The sequence below is a fragment of the Oryctolagus cuniculus genome, chromosome 16 (assembly GCF_964237555.1).
Source record: "Oryctolagus cuniculus chromosome 16, mOryCun1.1, whole genome shotgun sequence".
Classification (NCBI taxonomy): domain Eukaryota; kingdom Metazoa; phylum Chordata; class Mammalia; order Lagomorpha; family Leporidae; genus Oryctolagus; species Oryctolagus cuniculus.
The window spans coordinates 21404957-21430956 of record NC_091447.1 but is presented as its reverse complement, the minus strand read 5'-3'; the positions used below and the strand labels follow the sequence as shown (position 1 = coordinate 21430956).

The 26000-nt window shown below is 44.7% G+C and overlaps 1 protein-coding gene and 1 long non-coding RNA gene across 8 annotated transcripts in view; one reads left to right on the top strand and one right to left on the bottom strand.

Moving 5' to 3' along the window:
• Positions 1-26000, bottom strand: part of PLEKHA8 (pleckstrin homology domain containing A8) — an 83237-nt gene that overhangs the window by 14784 nt on the left and 42453 nt on the right. For 2 of the 4 annotated variants that reach the window (XM_002713663.5, XM_017344409.3), the window contains exons 13-14: positions 18420-18481; positions 10591-10840 (exon numbers count right to left, since the gene is read on the bottom strand). In XM_002713663.5, the coding sequence (XP_002713709.1) occupies positions 10643-10840; positions 18420-18481 (260 nt within the window). In that variant the 3' untranslated portion in view covers positions 10591-10642. Of the gene's footprint in view, positions 1-10590; positions 10841-18419; positions 18482-26000 lie in introns of those variants that run through there. The other 2 variants (XM_051852868.2, XM_051852869.2) reach the window with 1 other exon arrangement.
• Positions 1-26000, top strand: part of LOC103349437 (uncharacterized) — an 84229-nt gene that overhangs the window by 25928 nt on the left and 32301 nt on the right. For all 4 annotated transcript variants that reach the window (XR_011383128.1, XR_011383127.1, XR_011383125.1 and 1 more), the window contains exon 2: positions 20611-20829. This is a non-coding gene — a long non-coding RNA (uncharacterized lncRNA). The remainder of the gene's footprint in view (positions 1-20610; positions 20830-26000) is intronic.

The following is a 26000-nucleotide window of genomic DNA, read 5'->3' as shown; positions in this document are numbered from 1 at the left end:
GGGTCTCACATGTGGGCACAGGGGCCTAAGGACTTGGGCCATCCTCCACTGCCTTCCCAGGCCACAGCAGAGAGCCGGATCAGAAGTGGAGCAGCCAGGTCTCAAACCAGCACCCATATGGGATGCCAGCACTGCAGGCAGTGGCCCCACCTGCTATGCCACAATGCGTCCCCCACTAGGGATTTTAAGGAGATCAGTGACACCACATTCCTGAGCTCAGCCACTAATGTTTGTTTTTCAAGTCTTGCCAGTGATTTTTTTTTTGCCTTTTAATTCCATCTTTTTTTTTTTAGAAAACTTTTAATAAATTTTAAAAGTGCAACTTTTGAATTATAACATTTTTACCCCCATAACCTCCCTCCCACCCGCAAACCATCCCATCTCCTACTCCCTGTCCCATTCCATTCGTCATTAAGATTCATTTTAAATTATCTTTATATATAGATCAACTTAGTATATACTAAGTAAAGATTTCAACAGATTGCACCCACACAGACACACAAAGTATAAAGTACTGTTTGAATACTAGTTTTACTGTTAATTTGCATAGTATAACACATTAAGGACAGAGATCCTACATGGGAAATAAATGCACAGCGACTCCTGTTGTTGATTTAACAATTGACACTCATTTATGACGTCAGTAATCACCGAGGCTCTTGTCATGAGCTGCCAAGACTATGGAAGCCTCTTGAGTTCACAAAGTCCGACCTTATTTAGACAAGGCCATAATCAAAGTGGAAATTCTCTCCTACCTTCAGAGAAAGGTACCTCCTTTTTTGATGGCCCGTTCTTTCCACTGGAATCTCACTCACAGAGATCTTTCATTTAGGTCATTTTTTGACACAATGTCTTGACTTTCCTGCCTGAGAAACTCTCATGGGCTTTTTAGCCAGATGTGAATGCTTTTAGGGCTGATTCTAAGGCCAGAGTGCTGTTTAGGGCATCTGCCATCTATGAGTCTGCTGTGTATCCCACTTCCCATGTTGGATCATTCTCTCCTTTTTAATTCTATCAGTTATTATTAGCAGACATTGGTCTTATTTACGTGATCCCTTTGACACTCAATCCTATCTTTATGATTGGTTATGAACTTAAACTGATCACTTTAACTAGTAAGATGGCATTGGTACCTGCCAACTGAATGGGATTTGGAGTCCCACGTCTTGCCAGTGATTGTAATGCACAAACAGGGCTGAGCAGCATGAGACTAAATTTGCCTTCTAACTTCATAATTTGATACACATAGCACCAGTGACACAAACATTTTATACAGACACTAACAAAGGCAGAATATAAAGACACAAATGTTATTTATACTCTGAGTGATCAGGCACTCAACATATTTCTTCCTTTTCAAAAGGCTTATATATTTATTTGTTTATAAAGGCAGAATGACAGAGAGAGATCTCCCATCAGCTGGTTCACTCTCCCAGTGCCTACAACAGCTGGGACTAGGCCAGGTGGAAGCCAGGAGGAGCCCTCTAACTCCTCTGGTCTCCCACTGGGTGGCAGGAACCCAAGTACTTGGACCATCATCTACTGCCCCCCAGGAGTGTTAGCAGGAAGCTGGATTGGAAGCCTGAAGTAGCCAGGACTTGAACTCCGATATGGGATGTAGGCGTCCCAAGCGGCAGCTTAACCTGCTATATCACAAACCTGCCCTTCTTTCTTTTTTAAAACTCCGAGATGCAGAGACACAGAGAAAGTGCTCTCATCTGCTGGTTCACTCCCCGAATGCCCACCATGGCCCCCCTCACTGAACTGACGCTGGCAGCCAGAACTCAATTCAGGAACCCAGACTTGAACCATCAGCGCTGCTTCCCAGGAACTGCACTAACCGGAACCAGGAAGGAGCGGGACCCCGGCACTCTGATAATGGAATGTGGGAATCTTAACCACCAGACCAAATACCTGCTCCTCAAAGTACTTCTTAATCAGCCAAAGCAGCAGGGGATAACAGAAGAGATGGCAATTGATTTCTCTTCAAAAACATTTTTATCACTTTGGATACCAGAAGCAACAGAGCTGAGTAACAGGGAGCGTCCCTGGAGCTAACACATAACTTCTAAGACAGCTTTGGAATCCCATGAATAAGCAAAATACTGGCAGGTGCTGAAGTCCAGGATTTAATGACAGATGTGGCTCCTCCAGAACCAGGATACTGAACTAGTCCAATTACATGGGAGTCACACTTCTTGTCTGTAAGCTCTATTACTTAGAAATGCAGGGTGTGATGGGACCGGCGCCATGCCTCACTAGGTTAATCCTCCACCTGCAGCACCAACATCCCATATGGGCGCTGGGTTCTAGTCCCAGTTGCTCCTCTTGCAGTCCAGCTCTCTGCTGTGGCCCAGGAAGGCAGTGGAGGATGGCCCAAGTGCTTGAGCGCCCGCATCTGCGTCGGAGACCAGGAAGAAGCACCTGGCTCCTGGCTTCGGATCGGTGTAGCTCCGGCCGTGGTGGCCATTTGGGGGGTGAACCAACGGAGGGAAGACCTTTCTGTCTCTCTCACTAATTCTGTCAAATTAAAAAAAAAAAAGAAAAAGAAAAAGAAAGAAATGCAGGGTGTGTTTAGAGGTGAAACTGATGGCCAGGATTTATCATGCCTGGAAAATCTCAAGGACTCTCCAGGGATGGGAAAGGGCACACAGCAGTCCACATTCAGGAAGGGACTTGAACATGGCAGAGTCCTGAGGAGGCATTTCCAGGATAGATGATCAGGAAAGTCAAGTTGAAAGAGCTGAGAATTCATAGATCGAGGCTGTGGTCTCAGCACTGGGAGAGTGGAAGCTGAGGCAGGCCTTGCTACAGAGTGGGTATGGAGAGAGGGAGTAAGGAGGGTTTAGGGTGTCCAAATGTCTCACCTGCTGGACTAGAATAACAACGGTGCCACTGACATGAATGGGAAAGCTTGGGGGACAGCCAAGCTTGGATTTAGGGTTTCAGGTGCAGGTAAGACATTGAAGGTAAGATGATCAGGAGGCAGGTGGTTCTGGACTGGATCGCCAAGGCTGCAGCCCACAAGAGTAACATAAAGGTGAAGTGTGATTTCAGGGCTGTCTGAAAGGAAGCTGGTATCTGAAGCCATGTGGCCATCCAGTCAACAAGTGTGCAGGGAGGACAGCAGAGAGCGCGCCCATCAGGAACCCAGGGGAGAACCTGCCATCTTCCCAGTGATCCAAAAACCTCGGCCAAGCTGGGACAACCCATTCTCTGAGGCAGGAGAGGTGTTCACACAGCAGACTGCCCAGAATGAGGCTCTCAGGGCTGATGGCAGACCACTACTTCCATCAATTCTCCATCAGCTGGAGCCACGCTGGTCCTAAGGTGGCATCTCCACCTTGTTGCCAAGGAGAGAATGAGGATGACAGAGGCTGGATGTGTGTGTATTAGCGCAACGTGTGTGCTCATTAAAAGGGTCTCTTCTACCTATGTGAATTAAGAACAAATTAAATTGCCAGTTCCTTCGTGTTCTGCTTTCTCCATCGCTGCCACTGAGCACAGGTCCTCCAGAAGTGTACAGGTTTCCATAGGATGATGACAGAGCTAACAGCAAATGTGCCAGTACCTGCAGATTCTGCAAGAGCAAGCAGCGAATGCAGCCACACTCCCCTCAGCTGGTCCCTCGTGGGAGGTGCTGCACCCCCTGCCTACTGAAGCAGGAGCAGATATGCAAACATGCTCTTCCTGAAGCCTTCCTGTCCATCATCCAGAAAACTTGTCTTTTCATGGCTGCCAGGCATGCCAGGGGATGGGCTGACAGAAATAGATTGCTACCTAGGCACACTGTTCTACCAGGCTTGGCAGATACCTGGTCACTACAAGGCCTGCTCTGGCAGCACTGAAGTTTAAGATTTACAGGGAAAAAGCCCCCATGGGAAGGCCCTGGGTTCAGGCGGAGAACTGCCTATAACTTAGAATATGCAAGCTCATGCCGACTGACTGCAGGTCCAGAAGGCGCTTCCAGTTTACAGAGCAGAGACACAGTGGTGGTGATTGCTCATTGTTCCTCAATTTGCTTTTTGTTTAAGATCTGTCCATTCTCAGTGCAGAACGACACAACAGCTGGTTTTTATGGCTAGAAGCCCATTAAAATCAGTGCAAGTGAAAATGTTCAGGGCAGTGTATTGTCAAGGTCTTCAAGAACCTCAAGTCCTTTAGGAAACCTTAAGTCAAGTTCCCCAAGGAAAGAAATTCACGGCAGGGAACAAGGCCTCCTGCGACCTGCAAGCAGGAAAGGGAAGCCAGCTCCCAGGGAGTCTTTGTTGTCCCTGGTGACTACACGATTCCTTATCCGTGCTCCTCCATGCACCTATGCCACCCTTTCTCCTCCTCTTCTTCCAACATGGCCACTCCAGCCCCAGCTGCACAGGACCTTTTTGCTCAGGCACCGGCCACCCCACACTTCAGTTTCTTTTCTTTCCTAATCTCTGCTCCCCCAAGTCTACATGGCCCAACTCCTGTGTTTAAAGAGATGGCTTAAGTGGGCATGGGCTAGAAGGTTCTCTGAGAAGGGGACAGAGTGGCACCTCAGTGCCAGTCACACATATGTTTATCTGTAGGTATCTTAACATCTACTAGCAAGTCACACATGAGAGAGAAAATCTGACAGTTTCAACCCAATTTTGGCATCAAGCTATTCAAGCAAAAAAGTATCTGCTATGGAATTCAAACTGATTAAGCACACAGCACTCAAATATTATGTTTAGCAAATTCATATACTCTCAGTTCTATATTTATAGTTTCCCTGAAAACAGAACTGAGCCAGGAAAAGAAGAAAGCAGCTAGCTCTGAAGAGAGCTGGTCTTTCTAGAATGCTGAGAACACACTGGGCAACACCAATACAGAGGTTTTTTTGATGCTTCAAAGTTAACTTTGGTTAGATTTCAAACAAAGATTTTGGAGCTAGACCACCTGGGTTTGTATCCTCGCTCCAGTCCTCATTAGCTGTGGGACCCTCAGCCAGGGGCCTCCCGTCTGTGCCTCACTTTTCTCAGCTGTAACTTGAAGATGACAACAGTCCCTGCTGTAGGGTTATGGGCAGGATGAAATGCATTGAGAACTGTCAGTCCTTGAATGACTCCCACAAGTCACAGATGCTCCATACATGTTACCCATGATTGGCAGGTTCAACGAAGCACAGCCCCACACAGAAATCTTTAAGAGAAGCACTTGATGAAATACTTTAAAAATAGTTTATTGTAACTAATGAGTATAAAATCTGACAGATATTTTCAAACATTTTTGCAAAAGTAAAACCCTCCCCTCCCTGTCCCCATAAGATATAGAGTAAGAACTTAGACAGAAAAGAAAAAAAAACACACCGACCTACACATGAAATGCTTATTCGTTGGTTGGTCCTAAAAGGCTCCAACACTAAGTTATAAGTAAAGGTCCATTACATTAAGATGTCAACAAAGCATTTGACACTTTTGTAGTTAACTTGCTTTCTACTGTCATGATGCTCAAAGTGCTGAGACGAGCAGGTGACACGAGACTGCAGGGGATAGCCATTCAAAGTGCATGGATCTATGAAACCACAAACACTGATAAGAACACTGGATATGGAATTAAACATTGAATTAAAGTTAATCCAAGGATATCTTTTTACAGTTTAGCCTTTGGCATTCCATCTAATTTGTTTCTTCTTTAAATAGGCATTACCTTGTTCAATCTATTAACCACAATAAATTTATCTGAGCACATTTCTCATCTAACACAGATTGTCCACAGCCAATTTCACATGAGGTAGTTGGGCTGTTTAGTGACATTCTAGTGAAAGTCTCATGGCACGTGGGAAACCGTATGTTAAACATGCCGTGAAACTGGCTCATGAGCCTCTCGGGAAGCAGAGCTCCTTCTAGACCACCCTTCTATCATCACGGACTCATACCACGCAGGAGTCTGTGTCGACGAGATCAGCTTTGCGAGAGACACCACCCAGCTCAGGATGGTTACTATGTGCGAGGTGCAGGAGGAAATACCGACTGCTCTTTAGTAAACATATGCACTATTTAAAACAAGGTGTCATTCTTAGTTCTCACACACGTACCCAGAAAACATTTGCACTCTGAAAGAGAAATGATCATAAGGATGACCAAAGGTACCTGAACATTTTTGCATTGCAGAGAAGTGGTACGTTTCTTCCTTTTAATTAAAGACTATCTAAAGACAGCAGAAGAAAAAGATCAACACATGTGTCAGCTTTATCAGGGCCGCACCATCATGAGTGTTTAGCCACATCCGGGGTGTTCGGATGCAGCAGTGCAACAAGACTTCATGCACATGGTCACTGTGTACAGGACCCCCAACTGTCTGGGACAGGAAGGGAACTGGCAATGTTCACAGTGAGTCTGGGAGAAGTATGTTTACGCAATCATCAAAAGGACACCTAATGACCTTGTGATAGAGAACCAATGTTAAAATACCGTTAGACAGCTAGGGCATACTTTCTGATGTCACTACTATGAAACCCCTGCTTCGGCGACCGCAGATTATGAAGGGACACACAGAAGTCAAAGAGATGCCTGAATGAAGCCTTTCACAGGGAACACACCTGCCGTACAGAACATACAGTAGCACAGGGAGCACTGTGGTCAGGCCCTCGAAGAACAAACACATTAGCTCACCTAACAGAATAATGCTTAAAATAGATCCAACTTAATTATAAATTCTACATCTAAAAATGTTTTAATTAAAAAAAAGTTGACTATTTGCCTCTAAAAAGACAGGAAACATGAAGGTGGGAGCTGAACAGTTGCAAAACTTATGACTAGAATCAGAAGAAACTGGTTTTAATGAATGATTCAGAAATGCACCATTATGTAACCAAGTTCTTGTAGGACGTGGTAGTTGAGTGGGAAAAGGCATAAAAATAGTTTTCTTCTAGAAAGTTTGCAAAATGCCTCCCATCTTCTATTGCTCAAAGCCCTCTGGTTCTATTGCCTTATCTGAGATTTTTTCATGTCATACTCAGACTGTTTGCTTCATGAGAAATTTCTTACTTTAGCTTTTCCTTCACATCAAATTTAATAAAGAAGTCTTTGTTTAATGGCCCCTACCGACTTTTTTAAATGAAAAACACTTTGCTGAAAATACGAAGTTGAAAGCATTAACGTTCTGGATACATACTTGTATAGGGAAGTAATAATCCAAAAAGAGCAGAGTGCGAACTTTCCCAGCGGTGCTCACCTACTGACAGACCCACACTCCCAGCGCCACGCATGGCGGCATTCACGTGCTCTAAGCTGTGAAGGGATGCCTGACTTCTGTGGGAAGTGCGTGTCATCTGGTGAGGTCGGTGCCAGAAGCTCCATCCACGTTTGGAGCGGCTGCTTCAAGGAATGCAGCCGAGTGGCTAAAATAAATCTAGGGGTGCTGCTGGCAATTTTCAGGGGCAAATCAGGCTGAACGATGGAGTTCAGGTGTCCTTCATCATGGAACGTGACACTGCGGGGACCACTGACGTCCACAATGGCGTTCAGATAACGAGAAGGTGCCTCAAGCCAGTGCACAGAGCAATGAGCAGATCCCTGGGGCCCACAGGCTCCACATTCTGAGAGCACCTCTTCTGGAACTCCCTTCAGAGCTGGGTCAAGAGCTGATGAGACGACTGTCTCCTCCTCAGAGGTACAAATGGATTTAGTTCCCAAGAAATATCGCCCTCCAGTGTAATATTTCTCACCCAGGACTAGCCATAATTGACTTAGATTTGCTTCCAAAGGACAAAAGGCTTGCCACCATTGAAAGGACTGTTGTGTAGTTCCACAGATATACACAGGCCCTGCTACGAGTCAAGCAGAAACGCAGGCCTGAGGACGTAGGTGTGTGTGGGCGCTTCCTAAGGGCAGCCCCCGCTACTGCTCTGCTTCTACTAATAACTAAAAGACACACTTCTTTCTCTTCAGGTTCTCTCTAAAGGTTGTGTTAAAAAAAGGAATCCAAAAACTTCTCAGCAAGAGGAGCACAAACATACCAGAGTTTTCATAACTCCTCACAGTCAGCAACCTTGGAGAGCTTGGAGAGACAGCTTCAAGTCTCTCCTCGCTGTCCCCTTCTCAGAACATAGCAGAGATCTGCACAACTGACAGCCTCCCAAGGAAGACATGCATGTCGTAAGTCCAGAAACTCCGACTGCCAAGGGCCCAGTCCAGTAGAATTTATGGTTTAGTATTAAGTTCAATTTCAAGTCACTTTATTTAAGGATCCCCAGTTTTGCCTATCCTGGCCAAACTTCATATGCTCCAGTGAGGAAAACACCAAACTTTACCCTCTTTCTACAGGGTGGGACAAAGATGGCTGGAAAATATAACTTAGTTAGGTTACTTGAGCTGTTCTGTCTGATCTGGGTTCCCACAATGATCCCAGATCATATTAAGCCTCTCTTCTCCAGAAAACAGAGTTGTACATACCCAGGTTATACCTGCATTAGTGTGACATGGCCAGGCCCAGAGCTTTCCGCCTGCGTGGCCTCGGAGCCTTAGCGGAAAGCCTGATGTACGTTCAATGCCCACATCCTCTCAAGAGAGCACAAGAGGTCACCTGCAGTGACAGGCAGCATCAGCAGGTGCTACACATGGTCACGGTTGCATCCCCTCTGAATGGCGCTATTCACAAAGCATCTTCGTTAAAGTATAAGCAGACTGGTCGCTCTTCTTTATCTGTTTCGGGAAGCTATGTCCAGGGCACACAGTCTAAATTATCCCATGGTCCCACCCTCATAGCCACACCAGCCAGAGGAGGAGGTTCACACCAACTGCGCACAAAAGTGGGACGAAAATAACACACCCCACAGCAGCTGCAGACAGTACATGCTAAGATGCAAAACAGCATTTGAGCACCCTTTTCTCCCCAGCCTTAAAAATCTGATGTTGTTTTTCTAAATATTTTCAGAGGTCCTCATGTGATTAAAATACTGGCTTCATTAATTCAACGAAAATGAATGCCATTTGTCTAAAGTCAGACCAAAGACAAAAACCAGTGCCTCTCACTACATGAACACTCTGCCAGGAGAGGATTCCCTCTGCCCAAGGAGCCACAGGCTGCTCGATTCACCTGTGCTTCTCAAGGGAGCCGACTGTCTACCCAGCGGGACTGCATTATGCTGGAGCTGCCCTTCCTGTTTCTAGAAGGAAGGAGCTGTAACAGGGAAGGCACTTGTGGGCTTCTCTCCTGCACACCCACTAAGCAGCCAACTGGGAGACCAGGATCCCAGTGTAGGTGCCGACTTTGTAGAAGGAACCCCACCCAAGGTTGTTTCATGGAATACTTAAGTTTCATCTCTAAACTCTCACATTGTCCCAAAGTGTTTCAGGCTGACAAGTAGCTGCATTTAGCTTGCTGTGCTCTCTTGGTAATTACATTACACCATGACTGATCAGAGTGTGGATCCAGGGCTGTGGCCCCTGCATGCAACATCAGGCCTGCTGACTGGTGCCAACTCTAGTTCAGTGAAGAGTGCTGCTGAGTCAATTCACTTTGCTTCTCACTCTCCACTCAACTGTTCATTTAAATCATGGCCTCTTCCTCTTTGAAAAAAGGACAATCCTCATTTAGGTCTTATAGAAAACTGGGGCTTCTGTAAACTAGAATTTCATCAAGGCTGTGTATGTCTAAGAATGACTTGGAAGGTTTATCAAAGCGGCTCTCCGAGCCCCACACTCAGATTTTTGTTCTTAGGTCAGGACAGGCCTGGAATCTGCCCTCTGAACAAGCATTCCCTGTGATCTGACATGCAGGCGGGTCAGGTCACAGCTGGACTCTCCTGGCTCCTCTCTGAGAGACTACCTAATGGTGAGCAGATCCCTCAACCTCTGACCCTTGCTTCTGAAGTGGGGCACTGATCTCTTTGGGTGTCACGGTTTCACTGTGATGTCCAGATTAGATCATGCACAGGAGAACACGCTGCAAGTGTGGGCACCAGACAGGTGTCACCTCAACTGACTGTCCCACCTCTTCCCCCGTCCTCCAGCTGCGGGTCAGGGCATGCCACTCATCTCCTCAGGGCCGCAGACCCGCCTGTCAATAAGGATGCAGTCCTTGTCCAAGTCTTCTCCACTTGCCGCAATCACAGGGTCATGCCAGTGCCCTGAACAGCTTCATTACACAGGCTCTTCTCACCGACCGAGCCATGGAGAAGAACGTCTAGGAACAGTAGACTCTACACTGCAATTGCTTCAGCAAAAGGGCTTACACGTCCCTCGAAGTGTTTAGTCCTGTTCTAACTGGGTTATAACACTGGCTACAAATTATAGTCCTTGCTACAGAATTTGCTCATTTTTAGCTTGGGGCTGAGTGGTCCATTAAAATCAAAAACTAAAACAAAACATTATGATCACAACACCAACAAATTCATTTGTCAAATCTGCTCTTGGAACTTGCTGTTCATGTCTATAACAGCTATGATTTGGTTTCCAGGAGGTTCACTGAACTGAAATATATAGCACCTTGATTTATAAACACACAAAACACATATGCCTTTTTAAAAGTTACATATAAAAACACTGGGTTTTGCTTCCTCCTCACCATCCCAAGGAAAGGGGTTGGAGAGGGCTAAAGCTGTTGCTGGAAATTAAGTAGAGCAACGCAACACGTTAGCAAACTTTATTCCCTGAAGTTAGGAGGTGCTGTCCTGCAGCTGTCATACCACCTCATCAGACTCCAGCCCGTGGACCTCGTATAAAGTGTCCAGGATGGCCAGTTGCTTTTCCATGGCAGGGAGGTAGAGGCTGAGGTCCCTCTGCATCCCGATACTGAAAGCTTCCTTCTGGTGATCGCCTTCCTTTATGGTTAACGCGGCCACAAAATCTTCATAGGATGGAGCAGCCCTCAGAGCTAACTGCAAAAGAACCACTCATGAGACTGCATCATGTATGTCTCTATCACACTTAACCATACACACAAGCACATGTGCATATGGCACACACACACACACACACACACAAAGACAGCATGAGCAAAGAACTATGAATATCCTGACTTGTGGGGGTCTAAAATTATGTTTCAAGCACCAAATAACCTTTTCCTTTAATATTTACTTATTTATTTGAAAGGCAGAGTTACAGGGCGAGGGAAAGACAGACAGAGAGACAGATCTTCCATTCATTGGCTCACTCCCCAGGTGGCTGCGACAGACAGAATTGGGCCAGGCTGAAACCAGGAGCTTCTTCCAGGCCTCCCACATAAGTGGCAGGGACCCAAACTGCAGGGAGCGGGATCAGAAGTGGAGCAGCTGGGATGTGAACTGGCGCCCACAGGGGATGCCAGCACTGCAGATGGGGCTTATCTGCTATACCACAACATCGGCCCCCAAACAACTTTCAAGGCTAGAAGAGGCAAGTATGCATTTGGGCCACATTAAGGATGACTAATGCCATCAAGTCAGGAACAGGCAAGAGAGGAGTTTGAGAGAAGCTCCCTTCCCGTGCACAGTGAGATCCAGGCCATTGCCCTCAGACCCTCAGAACTGACCTGTACGCAGGTTGCCATCACAGTCTTTGCTCTCACACAGCCAGCCCTCCAGGGCACCCCCTCCTATTTTGTTTCTCATCTCCATATACATTTCTTTGCATATCTCCTATTTTCTCCCACATGGATAATGCCACCTTTGTACCTCTCAATATTTTTTACAAGATTTCTTTGAATATTTTCTAAAAGAAAGAGAGCTGCATTTGTTGCTTGCTTATGTACTGATGCTAATGCATTTTATTCCAGTTAATCTGTGCAGGAACCCTGCACAGTTTAGACCTCTGTTTTACAGATGAATGTCACATAGCCCATGAGAGTCAGGGTCTGGATTTGAACGTTGGCTCACGGCTGTGTTTTCAACCACACTACTTCCCTGATGGATGATTTCTGAGGCTCCTCCTCCCTCCTCCCTCTGCAAGTCACTCTTTTCTCTTTCTTCTTCTTCTTTTTTTTTTTTTTTTTTTTTTTAAGATTTATTTATTTATTTGAAAGGCAGAGGCAGAGAGAGAGAAAGAAGTCTTCCATCTGATGGTTCACTCCCCAAATGACTGCAATGGCTGGAGCTGAGCCGATCCGAAGCCAGGAGCCAGGAGCTTCTTCTGGGTCTCCTACGGGGGGCGAGGACACTCTTTTCTAAGCTTACTAAATCTGCTTTCTGACATCTGACTGCTGAGATCAACAGATCAGTAGCTCTCAGAAGAAGATTTTTGGAGAATCTTAAAAATTATCATTCTACAGCTGCTCTCCTGATATTCCTATACTTTAAAAGTCTTTGAGCCGGCGCCGTGGCTCAATAGGCTAATCCTCCACCTTGCGGCGCCGGCACACCGGGTTCTAGTCCCGGTCGGGGCGCCGGATTCTGTCCCGGTTGCCCCTCTTCCAGGCCAGCTCTCTGCTATGGCCAGGGAGTGCAGTGGAGGATGGCCCAGGTGCTTGGGCCCTGCACCCCAAGGGAGACCAGGAAAAGCACCTGGATCCTGGCTCCTGCCATCGGATCAGCGCGGTGCGCCGGCTGCAGCGGCGGCCATTGGAGGGTGAACCAACGGCAAAGGAAGACCTTTCTCTCTCTGTCTCTCTCTCTCACTGTCCACTCTGCCTGTCAAAAATAAAAAAAAAAAAAAAAAAAAAAAAGTCTTGATAATCAGCCCTCTCCATTTTTGCAATAAGAGAGTGAGTGAGGGGCTGGTGCTGTGTCACAGCGGGTTAAGCTACCACCTGCAGTGCCAGGATCCCACATAGGCACTAGTTCTAGTCCCGGCTGTTCCACTTCTGATCCAGTTTCCTGCTAATGCACCTGGGAGAGCAATGGAAGATGGCCCGAGTGGTTGGGCTCTTGTACCCATGTGGGAGACCCAGAAGAATTCCTGGCTCCTGGCTTCAGTCTGGACCTGCCCTGGCCATTATGGCCATCTGGGGAGTGAACCAGCAGATGGAAGAATTCTCTGTTCCTCTGCTTCTTCCTTTCTGTAACTCCACCTTTCAAATAAATAAATAAATAAATCTTAAAAAAAAAAAGGATAGAGTGGTATCATGATGTAGTGGTTAAAACTCAACTTGGATGAAGCTGATGTGGACTTGACACTCAGATATTTTACATATTAGCTTGAGGAATTCAAGCCAGGTGCTTAGGGGCTGGCACTGTGGCATAGTGGGTAAAGCCTCTACCTGCCATGCCAGCATCCCATATGGGCGCCGGTTTGAGACCCAGCTACTCCACTTCTGATTTAGCTCTCTGCTAATGCTCCTGGGAAAGCAGTGGAGGATGGCCCAAGTACTTGGGACCCTGCGCCCATCTGGGAGACCGGGAAGAAGCTCCTGGCACCTGGCTTTGGCCTGGCCCAGCTCTCCAGCCATTATAGCTATTTGAGGAGTGAGCCAGCAGATGAAAGATCTCTCTCTCTCCTTGTCACACACTCTCTCTCTTTGTAACCCTGCCTTCCAAATAAATAAATAAATCTTAAAAAAAAAAAAAAAAAAAGCCAAGTAGTTAACTTCCTGGAACCTCACTAAAAGGGCTGATGATGAAATTCCAGAATGTGGGGAAAAAGACAGATTGTGAAAGCACCAGGAAGGGGATGATATATCAAGCAGTAGCCATGGGAAATGGAGGACAACAGAGTGTGGTGCCTTCAACATTCTGCAGGAAAATGATTAATGTAAAATTCTATACTCAGCCAATCCAGAAAGAACCAATGATAGGGGCCAGTGCTGTCGCACAGCAGGTAAAGCCACTGCCTGCAGTGCTGGCATCCCATACGAGTGCTGGTTCAAATCCCGCTGCTCCACTTCTGATACAGCTCTCTGTTATAGAAGATGGCCCAAGTGCTTGGGCCACTGCACCTGCTTGGGAGACCCAGAACAAGCTCCTGGCTCCTGGCTTCAAACTGGCACAGCTGTGGCCGTTGCGGCCATTTAGGGGGTGAACCAGCAGATGGAAGACCTTTCTTTCTCTCTCTCTCTGTAACTCTGCCTTTCAAATAAATAAATAAATAAATATTAAAAAAAAATGATAGGGTCAAGTAACTAGTTTGACTGAAGAGGAAGCCAGAAAGGAAAAGGGTAGCCAGGTAGTGACCAATCTAGAAGCAACAGTTTGGGAGATTATAACTGCTGGATGATAAAGTTCACTATTTGGCTGATAAATCAGTTGAATTCCTTGGATATAAAAAAGGATTCCCTGAGCAACTGTGATCAGTTAACATGAATTTGACTCTGCAGATTAGTACGTGTTGGAATACTCAACGCACCTTCCAAAACAGGGACGACTTGGAGTCTAACAGCAGAAAGGCTGAAAAAGCCAATCTGGGTACAAATTCACCTCTTCTACTGACAAGGCTATTATCAAATGCTTGACATAATCTATTTTCTCAAAAGCCAGAAACTTAAAAACTACTGGAAATCCCTCTTTCTCTCTCCATCACTCTGACTTACACATTGGAAAAAAAAAAAAAATTGGGACTGGTGTTGTGGTGCAGCAGATTAAGCTGCTGTTTGGGATGGCAGTATCCCATATTATCCTTGGTGCTGTTTCAAGTCCCAGCTGCTGTGTTAACCATCCAGCTCCCTGCTACTGTGCCTGGGCAAGCAGTGAATGACAGCCCAGGTGCTTGCAGCCATCTGGGGAATGACCCCGGATGGACAATCTCTCCCCGTTTCTCTGTCACTCTGCCTTTCAAATAAAAAATAAAAATAGGGGCTGGCACTGTGGCATAGTGGGCTAAGCTGCTACCTGTGATATTAGTATCCTACATCAGCACTGGTTTGAGTCCCAGCTGCTCCACTTCAGATCCAGCTCCCTGTTAAAGTGCCTTAGGAAGCAGTGGAAGATGGCCCAAGTGCACTGGATGAAGCTCCTGGTTCCTGACTTTGGCCTGGCCCAGCCCCGGCTATTGTAGCCATTTGGGAAGTGAACCAGTGGATAGAAGATCTTTCTCTTTCCTTCTCTCTCTATAACTCTGCCTTTCAAATAAATACATAAATCTTTGAAAAATAAAATAAAAATAAAAATTATTGGCAATAACATCTGAAGACTTCAAAATATTTATGAGCTATAATTTTGGGTATATTATCTCAGCTCCTTGCATCTTGGGTTTGTCTTTAAGTGGGAAAAATCTGAGTTATGAGATTAACAACTGAATGTATGTCAAGTACTTGAAAGTATCTTGTGTGGGATGAGTGCTCAATGCTGTAAGCTGATGTGTGCTCTTGGAATCAGATACAATGATTCTACTTCTAGGAACTTATTTTGAGGAAACAGGAGCTTTAGTCAAAAATAAACAAACAGATGCTGTTTTATTTCTAAGAACAAACTTAGAAGCAGCTTAAATTTCCAACACAAAATTAGGCAAATAAATTATGATACTTCCTTATTATGGAAAGATAAAGTCACCAAAAATAGTGTCCCCCCCCCCAAATAATTTCTTATTGCATTTAAAAATGGTCATGATGAAATCTATGGGGGGATGAGAATATAAAGTTATACTATAAGCTAAATGTAGAAAAATTTATATGCATAGACAAAGTATATAAAATTTTTGCACACATATAATGTATACAAGTATATAAACATCCATAGATACAGATGTATTTATATAGATAATACATCAATGACTGATGAAGAGATTAGGAAAATAATGTAATTCTCAAATGTGGTTTTTCCTGAAGTCAACTGTAGATGTTAAGCTTTATTTCATTGGTTACGTTTTAGATGGAGAAAGCCAGCATTATATCTTGATGAACTGTGCATGACTGTTCTTCCATTTTTGGAGTATCTGTCTGACTTATCATAGGGTTAACATGTTCATTACACATCATGCAAAAGGAAACAGCAGATTCCATCAGCATTGTAATGCCTATTCTTTTAAGGTAGTAACTATAGATAGAAAAGCCTTTGTTATGAAGCTAAATACTCAAGCAAAGTAAATCAGACATGTTGCTCAAGTAGCTTGACTCAGAATACAGATAGGGAGATACATATAAAATACAGAAAAAGAAGACTGACTATTCAGATTCTTTGTTTATATCCTGAAAGTAACTAATAATAATCCCAGAGTAATGAAAACGTTGCCTTATTGGATCCTCTTGTCATTTATTTCACTGTATACTTCTGTATTGAAAAAGATTTCTAATTATTTTAATTTATGTAAGTTAAGCCCATGAAGCGATATTTCTACTCTTAATTTCCTGTTTACAAAACTTAATTTTTTTAAAAGATTTATTTATTTGAAAGACAGAGTTACAGAGAGAGGTAGAGACAGAGAGAGAGAGAGAGAGAGAGAGAGAGAGAGAGAGAGATCTTCTATCTGCTGGTTCATTCTCCAAATGGCCACAATGGCTGGAGCTGGGCCAAGAGCCAGGAGCTTCTTCCAGGTCTCCCATGTGGCTGCAGGGGCCCAAGGACTTGGGCCATCCTCCAATGCTTTCCTTGGTGCATTAGCAGGGAGCTGGATCAGAAGTGGAGCAGCTGGGACTTGAACTAGTACCCATATGGGATGACAGCACTGCAGGCTGGAGCTTTAAACCATTGTGTCATAGCGCCAGCCCCTTAAAAAAAGTTAGGTTTTATAAAATCAAGCCTTAAATGACAATGATGAAATAAAGTTAAATGTGTATTTTTTTTAAAAGGAAATCTATGGAGGGGATGAGAATATAAAGTTGTACAGTAAGCTAAATGTAGAAAAAATTTAAATGCATGTCCAAAATATAAAATAACTGCACATTTTAATATATACACATATGTAAATATCCACAGATACATTTATATAGACATAAAACTCGATAGATCAATATTTAAATATGAAAAATTATAAAATTTCTTAATAAAATATAAGAACAGTTAAGAAAGCAAAGAAGGGTGGGCACTGTGGCACAGCAAGTTAAGCCACTGTCTGGGATGCCCACTTCCATACTGGAGTGTCTGTGCTAGAGTCTCACCTCTGCTTCCAATCCAGCTTCCTGCTAATGCTCCTGGGAAGGCATCAGATGATGGTCGAACTGTTGGGCCCCTACCACCCAAGTGGGAGACCTGGATGGAGTTTCTAGCTCCTGGCTTTGGCCTGGCCTAGACCCGGCTGTTGTGGGCATTTGGGGATTTGTATATATAATAAAACATGTACTGAAAGAAGTGTGAGAATTCTGTAGCTACAGTTGGTCTGGCACCTATTCCAGTGAACAAGGGACACAGAGCTAGTCATCTCTATGCTTCCAAAATATATTTCACTTTCAGTAATATTTGACTTCTTGAATAGTACATTTCCCTCACTTTATTTACCTGTCTCTTAAAAAATCATGATCTAAGTAGTTCTTATGTTAGGTGAATGATATATTCTTTTTTTTAAAAAGATTTATTTTATTTGTTTGAAAGACAGAGTTACAGAGAGAGGTAGAGATAAAGAGATATAGGTCTTCCATCCGCTAGTTCACTTCCCAGATGGCCGCAATGGCCAGAGCTGCACTGATCTGAAGCCAGGAGCCAGGAGCTTCCTCCAGGTCTCCCACGTGGGTGCAGGGGCCCAAGCACTCGGGCCATCCTCCACTGCTCTCCCAGGCCACAGCAGAGAGCTGGATCGGAGGAGGAGCAGCTGGATCTAGAACCAGCATCCATATGGGATGCCAGCGCTTCAGGCCAGGGCTTTAACCCACTGCGCCTCAGCAACTGATATATTCTTTAAATTAGAAAAAGACACTATCTGCAAGGGTATTTTAACTCCCAGCTTTCCAAAAAACACATCCTATGACATGTCCTAGCGTGCAGTGACATGAGATGCTGCGTTTTCATGGCTACATCTGTGTGCTTCAGACTGGCCTTTCCCTGATGGGAAGAATTGCAGTGCTACTGCTGACCCAAAAGAGCCACTTCCTCCTGCTATTTCACAAAGCAGGCCAAGTGACTAGCCCAGGGGACCATGAGTCGCAGGTTTATGTTGTGCCTAGTTCAATAGGGGAAGGTGGGGTGGTGCTAACAGGACAAAACATGTGATGTAAACATTTTCACAGTGTAAATACCTGAGAAGAGATTTCCATCCCTAGCCCTTGGCATATCCAATATAGTTAATATGAAAGATAAGATTCAACTAGAAAAGAAAAATCAAGACCTGGGATTGAACGCGATTGAATACAACGGGCAGCAGAGGGAGCCATTGGCTTGAGTGCATTGCTTGAATGCATCATTCCCCCCAGTATTTGCTTTCTGCCTACATCAAACCGCACAAGCTCACTGGAACAAGACAAGATAAGCATACTCTCCTATTCATAGTTCTTTAACAATCTTTGTTCTACCAGACACTATTGCCGACATTTCCATACATGACAGGCCTATAAACCTACGTGAAATAAGCAATTTTTTGTTCTTATTCTCAAAAATAAGGCATACAGAAATACCACACACAAAAACAACACAAAGCACCTTGCTTCTGACCAGCAGAACGTCAGGAGGCAGAAGGATTGCTTACCGCAAAAACCCCTCGGACGACCCAGCCGTGGTGCTGCCGGAGAGTTTTACCGTACGCGTTATCTGGAAAAGATGCAAAACAACTCCATGAGGAACAAGTTTGTCAAAGTTTGGTGTGCTATCTGTACCATAAACTGTTTAATGTATGCAGCAGTACAACCCTACTTTCTAGGAGCTGATAGAAATCTAACTATAAGATCTTGTACCCAAAAGTCTAAAGTAGGAAAAAATAAAAGCTCAAATGCTTTTTAACAAAAAGACAGATACTTGCACTCTTATTCCAAGTCAACACATCTGAACTTCAGCTTATTATCATGAGGGAACAAGCTCCACATATGTAAGCAAATAAAGTGGCAGAAAAGGATATTAAAAATCAAGAGTAAATACCACTACAAATACCTACTAAAAAAAGGAAAAAAATTTAAGTTCTGTGCAATGTTGTATGACTATGAGCCAGTTGCTGGGCTGTTGCTTCTCCCTGTGTTGCCTCCTTTATCAAATGATCTCGAAGGTGCTTTCCAATTCTAACATTCTATTCCAGGATGCCAAATGTTGGTCCTATGACCCTGGATATACAGTACGAAAGCTAGAAAACTGGGGTGGGCATCTGGCACAATGGTGAAGACATGGCTTGGAATGCCCACATCCTTTATCAGAGTGCCTGGCTCAAGTCCCAGTCCCTGTGCTTCCAATCCACCCTGGGAGGCACCAGATGATGGCTCAAGTACTTGGGTCCCTGCCATCCACTTAGGGAAGCAGATTGAGTTCTGGCTTTCTGGCTTTGGCCTGGCCCAGCCCTGGCCAATGTGGGCAGTTAGAGGATGGAAAAATCTCTGTCTCTGGCTCTCTACCCTTCAAATAAGATGAAAAAATATATTTTAAAAGGCTAGAAATATTTAAAATGTTAAGAAAAATGGCTTGAGATTATTTGTTTTAAGGATAACAACTGGTTATTTTTATCATAAGGTGCTTTAAAACAAGATTTTTAAACTGACATATAATAATTTTAATTACAGCAACTCCCAAGAACAAGATGGCTACATTTTATGCAAGGGATGTGTTCCTAAAGACTTTGAATAATTCAATATAAGCAAAATTCAAAATTGATTTTCCCACTAGCCAGAGAGCATTCTCAGGAGGCAAAGATCTGTATTACCATAGTATGTGTTTACTGCTCTTATTTCCAAAATCATCTCTGGTAGTTTACAGAGTGCTCCTAAACTAACAGTGCTGTGTATCACAGGGCTTGTGTGACCTTCATCACATTTCACCTGAAAACATTTAAATTCCATTTCAAATGCATTCATTTGCATGTGGTAGTTTCAGCACCAGCACAAGTACTACCACATTTAATGAGGGCCCAGGTGACACCATAATAGGTTACAGAAATATTTTCAACTTAAGAGGAGCAGATATGAAAATAACAGGAGACACGAAAACCCAAATACAAGTTTCTATGCAATGAAAAGCAATGTGGCCCATGCCACTGCCAGAGAAAGTCAGGCCTTGCTATTTTGCTGGCCAAAGTGGGGCTGCCATGTGGCTGCAGCTCAAACACAGTCAACAGTTTACTCAAGCCCTCCAGCTCAGAAATTATGTAATTCTAGTCAACTTTTACTTCAAAAATTTGGATGAGGCTTCATTAATACTTTAGTGCATCCTACTATTTCAATTTTATGTAATTTGAATTTGCATAAAATATATTTTATACAAAATAATATATATCCAACCTAAACAGGAATATGTATGAACCAGAACCACAGAGCCCCTGCTATCTGAAGTACCAGGAGCAGGCAGAAATGCAGCAAGCATTGTGGTGAAGCTAAAGCAGAGAAATAAAGGGTCTGTGAAAAGGCAGAGTTTGGAGAAGACTCTTGGGAACAGCCTACGGGACTCAAGAGCAAACATAACTTTTTTAGGAGAACAGTTAGCAGAGTGCTGTGTGATCAGAGACACACCAACATGCACTGCACTTAGAATCCAGCTGTTCTCTCTGCCAGGGGATACTTGGCGATTAGAGAAATGCCACTAGAGGTACATAAATTAAATGTCATTAAAATCTGCTAGTGGTGCACTACAGTCGACAGCTGCTCCGTTTAACAAAAATTAAGTGCATGCCTACTACACTGAGTACTGTGCAAGGCAGTGAGATCCTCGGCTGATTTAAACTCAGTGGATCCTTTGCCCTACAGATGCTGCTGATCTTATAAGGAAGCTGCACATGTAAACTACAAGCTGCTATCATTGAGATTTGCACAGCTAGCACAGAAAGAAAAGAGAAAAAGGGGTACGTGGACACAGATTCCCCAGCAAGAGTCTTGAAGACTTGGTGGAGTAGAAGAAGGGTGGTGCGCGGCACTGCAGATGGGAGGCACTGTGGAGCTGTAGAAGGTCACAGCACACCAGGCAAGGTAAGCAATCCCCTGGGGTCACACCGTGAGGCCCTTTATACACTGTGGTGACAATTCTGAGCTGCTTCCATTGGAAGCACAGTGGCAGTTTTGAAAAATATCACATTCACTGTTGAAAGCTGTAATCATTCCTCCCAGAGAAAACCACTGGGCATTCTGGAGGAACATTCTTAGACTTCTGTCCTAGGATCCCCTATGATTTTCTTCTGTTAACAAAGCCATGATCATTCTGACCTGGAATTGTGGTGGGAAGGCACAAGATGAGACTCTCACTGCTCTGCAGCGTGCAGCAGCTACACAGCCCGTGAGGCCAGCACTCCCTGTTTAAAAGGGCTCTGGATTTGGTGCCACACCAGCCTCAGAGACTTTTTACCTCCCTGACACTTCGGCATTCATATCAACCATCCAAAAAGGCTAAGAAACTGTTCTCTGTGTCCTCTTCTGAGAGCCACCAAGACAAGGGCACTGTGAGTCCACATAGCCTGGGCAGCATGGCCTGAGGACCAGGGAGCATTAATTCACCCTGTAGCAAGGCCCGTGTCCTCCCATTTGGCCCTACAATAAGCAGCAGCTGCTCCTTGTGGTGGCCACACTGATGGAGAAGAGTTCCACCTGGCAAAATGTGGGCCAGATGGTGCCATGGGAGGAGACAGTCACAGAATGCAGATCCTGACTTGGGCTCAGGAAGATCACTGCTGAAATTTAAAGCCAATAAATGAAACAAAATTCATTAAAAAATCAGCCAGAAGACCTTAGCTGACTTCCAGGGCTGCAAACATCCCCACCATGTGAGGCTGCATTAAAATAAGATGAAGTCTAAGCCTGACCTATTTTGGCTACCTAGAGAAGATTAGGTAATGAAAGACATTAATCTTCACTGTAATACCCATTCATTATCATAATGCATGTTCTATAATCTCAGAGTATTTGTGGCCTCTGAAAGACACAAATGATCCCTTTCTCTTCATTCTAAGATGCGTCAGTTGCTCCGAGGCTGAGCTGAAATTTCTGAGTAGGAAGAGCACAATTCTCCCTGCTTCATAAAGAAAGAAATGGAATAGCCGGGGAGGCAGTGACTTGCCCAACATCACAAAACTAAGAGCAATGAGAACCCGGGCATTCTTGTTAGATCAAACCATTCTGTCCAAAACTAACATTTATTTTTTCTGAATCAAAATCAGGGAAATCAAAAGTATGCCTTTTCCAGCCATTTCCTGAAAGAAAGAACACCTTATTCTGGTTATGAAAACAGCACAGAACTCACAAAGAACATGTGCAAAAGGGAACATGCAAAATGGTAGGTAGCACTGTTTGTGGTGTAAGAATCTGGAATCAACCTCAGTGTCCATAAATAGTACCTAAGTTTTTAAAAATTCTTGTCTAGTCACACGATGAAAGGCTAAACAGCAGAGAAAATTAATGAGTCAGGACTATAACGCTGGATATGTCTAAAGAACAATACTGTGTGTAAAAGGAAAAATATGTCAAAGTAGGGAAATGAGCATTCATAATAAGCAGCAATTCAGAATGAAGATCTCTGGAAATCAAGGAAAATAATAGGGTCTAGGGGCTATTAAGGGGCCCCTAACTGAACTGAACTTTTTTTTTAAAGAATTATTTTATTTATTTGAAAAACAGAGTTACAGAGGAAAGTAGAGACAGAGAGACAGAGAGAGAGGTCTTCCATTCCACTGGTTCACTCCCCAAATGACCACAATGGCCAGAGCTGAGCTGATCCAAAGCCAGGAGCCAGGAGCTTCTTCCAAGTCTCCCATGTGGGTGCAGGGGCCCATCTTCTACTGCTTTCCCAGGTGATTAGCAGGGAGCTCGATCAGAAGTGGAGCAGCCGGGACTCAAACCAGTGCCCATATGGGATGCCGGCGCTGCAGGCTGGTGCTTTAACCCGCTGCACCACAGCACCGGCCCCTGAACTATTTTTATATATGTCAAGTGCCAGCTATCTGTTAAATGTGTGAAATATTTATCATTTCAAAAAAGCTAATCTACTAGAGAAGTCCCCTCTAATTTTTTCACAGGGACTAAGCTTCGAGTGTGGGGAAACACTGACTGCAAAAGTGGACAGAGAGGAGAGAAGTGCACAGAGATGCTGTTTCATTATTTTCAGGCACTGTCAAAACTGAAGTGTGCACTGTGAGCAGACCTGCTGGGAGGGTCCCAGGGAGTGCAGGACTTACTTCACATTCCAGTGTTTATAAAACAACTAAGCTACGACTTGATGGCAATACCTGGTTGTGTGCTTTGTCTCACCTTGCTCTCCTTGTCTGTGAAAGCCTTTCATGTTACAAGACAGGAACTGAGCACCTTTAAAAGCGTCCCCCATGCTGTGCCAGAAATGGTGACTGGGTCAATTTTTACTTGACATTTCCGGAATCATTCCGCAGTGAGAGATTGGCAATACGCCATCCTGCAGAGTGAGCTGTGCAGAGCACCGCGCAACATCTAGCACAGTGGTGCATGGAACGCCAGAGCCGCTTTTCTTTATTCCCCTTAAAAGGATGCTGTCCAAAACCTCTTGTTGATATGACAGCTGCAGGGGAGAAGCTCAGTTCTGGCGCAGAGCATTGTGGACTCAACTCCTTCCTCAACATGACCTTTCGAGAATGTCAGAGGGCGCTGAAGCACAGCTCTCGGCATGAGGCCATCCAGAGCACCCCACTCTGAGCATCCCTGCAGGGCATTCGAGGGATGGCACAAGTGCGAGAGGGGGCAGTGCAGCGTCCAAGGGCTCCTTCCAGGTGCAGGAAGCATTCCAGCCACAGAACTGCAGCAACACAGTGACTGCAGAAGCAGTTCCCCGTATGGAACAGGTAGCAAGGCTTCCACTGTGTCCTTCAGAACTTTAACTCATAATCTCCCACCTCCAAGATATGAGACTTATAACAGACTACACAAGTGTTATGAGGATTTACTTCAAAACCTTTCCTAGGCAGTGTTTTATTGGAAAGGTATCTATTAGGATGAAAAAGAGGCAAGACTGACTGATGCTGTGACTTTTTTCAGTACTTGTAGTTCTCTTATTATCAATCCCTCAAATGCAGTCAAAAGCCCCAAATCAGATGTAGAGAAGTGACAGGTGAGCATCAGTGGCCTCGGTGTAGACAAGAAGGTTCAGACTTCTGCATGGTTGGGAATCCCCCGAATGACTGTCAGAGCACAGGCGCAGGCTCCACTCCTGGAGCTCCCGCTTCAGCAGGTCTGGGTGGGGCCTGGCAGTCTGCATTTCTAGTAAGTTTCCAGGTGATGAGGATGCTACTGTCTTGAGAATACTGATGGACTGATGGACACCTCTCCAAACCTCAGTTTACTCACTGTAAAGGGGGAGTTATTTGGGAGATTAAGTGAAATGTTTATCAAGAGCTTTGTGATACTTACACTGGGTGCTCCATAAACAGTAGTTATTACTACAACTCAAATTAAATTTCAGAATTTTTAAAAAGCAGGCTGATTTACCTATATTTGGTATATAAATCACATACTTTTTCTTTTACCTACATACCCATCCTCCTTACTTCAGGTAAAAAGCTCTACAAGGCTGTGACTAGGAAATGAGAAAGGAGAAGCCATGATCCCAGAAGAACTACACATCAGAGACCTATGGATCCCAGGGCCAGCACTGTGGCACAGTGGGTTACAGCTCCAATCTGCAACGCAGGCATCCCTTATGGGCAGCTGCTCTGCTTCCAATCCAGCTCCCTGCTAACGTGCCTGAGAAAGTAGCAGAGCACGGCCCAAGTCCTTGGGCCTCTGCTACACAGGAAGAAGCTCCAGGCTCCTGGCTTCAGACTGGCTCAGCTCCAGCCGTTGTGGCCATTTGGGGAGTGAACCAGTGGATCGAAGACCTTTCTCTGTCTCTACTTCTCCCTATAACTCTTTCAAATAAATAAGACAAATCTTAAAACAATGCTTTAAAAAATATAAAAGACCTATGGGTTCTGAATGACTACACTTCTATACAGAGCCTGTGGTGTTTTTGTCTGGAGGGGAGGGTAGGCTGGTTAGGGAAACTATCTCTGCACACTGAACAGCAGCAGGAAATTAGAAATTACTATAACAAAGATATGATTTGGATCATGAAAACCACTAAAATCAGCTTGAACATCAGGATGAAAATGTCAAATGTACAGCCCCTCTTCCTTTCCGCTGAAAATGTTGAAGGAGAAGAGAGGGAAGGAAAAGTTGAGATTGGCTGCAATTATGTCAGTTATGACGCAGCATTTGCCCTTCAAAGTCTCCTCTCTTCACAAAATCAGCATCTCCAGGCCCAATCACATAAACCCTACCAGCTAGAGGAGAAAAGGGGGTCAGAATCGGGGTGGGTTTCCTCTCCACCTCCAGGGTCAAGGCCCTTCCTGTCACTCGCTCCTAAGAGCAGCCAGGTGCAGCCAGGTGCTACTCCACCCCAGCTCTTGGCAGTGGGCCAAATGGGATTAGCACGTCCCTCTTCCCCTCCCAAAGCAAAAGCAGCATGGGGCCTGTGGAGCCCAGCAGGCACACAGTGCTGCCTCCCACATCTTCTGCATTTCCTACAGGTGTGATATTTCCATATTAAGAAGCTAGTCTGGAAAATGTTTCTGGCTTGGCACCTGAGCTTTATAAATAAGTCCCATTTTCTGGTGGGTGGTCAACTTCGTATGTCATAATGATGATGATGATGAAAAGTACCGACAACAAGAGAAGCTAACCTCTACTGAGTACTACAATAGGGCTCAGTACAATAGCCAAATCCTTCGCTAATTTTTTCACAGGCATGATCCTACCGAATCTTTCCAACACTGATATGGAAATAGCATCACTGTGCCCATTTGGCAGATGAGGAGACGGCCCGTGGAAGTTGGGTAACTTATTTAAGGGGACAACGCAGATACACTCAACAGAAGCTGGCCAGGGGGCATGCACAGACATGCAGATTATACTTTCAGGATGGAAAATCAGGACTCATGGGGGTGAACATAACGGAGCCTCCCCTGGAAACCCAGGAACATACAGGGAACTCAAACACCTGTTGTGGGAGAAATAAGGGCCTTCAAGGCAGGGCCTCCAACGTGAATCTGCTTCAGACCCTATGTGGACTTCCACAAATATTTTAATCTTTCAGAATTTCCATTTCTTAACATATAACAATGAATTGATGTGAAGTTTAAGTTGTCTAA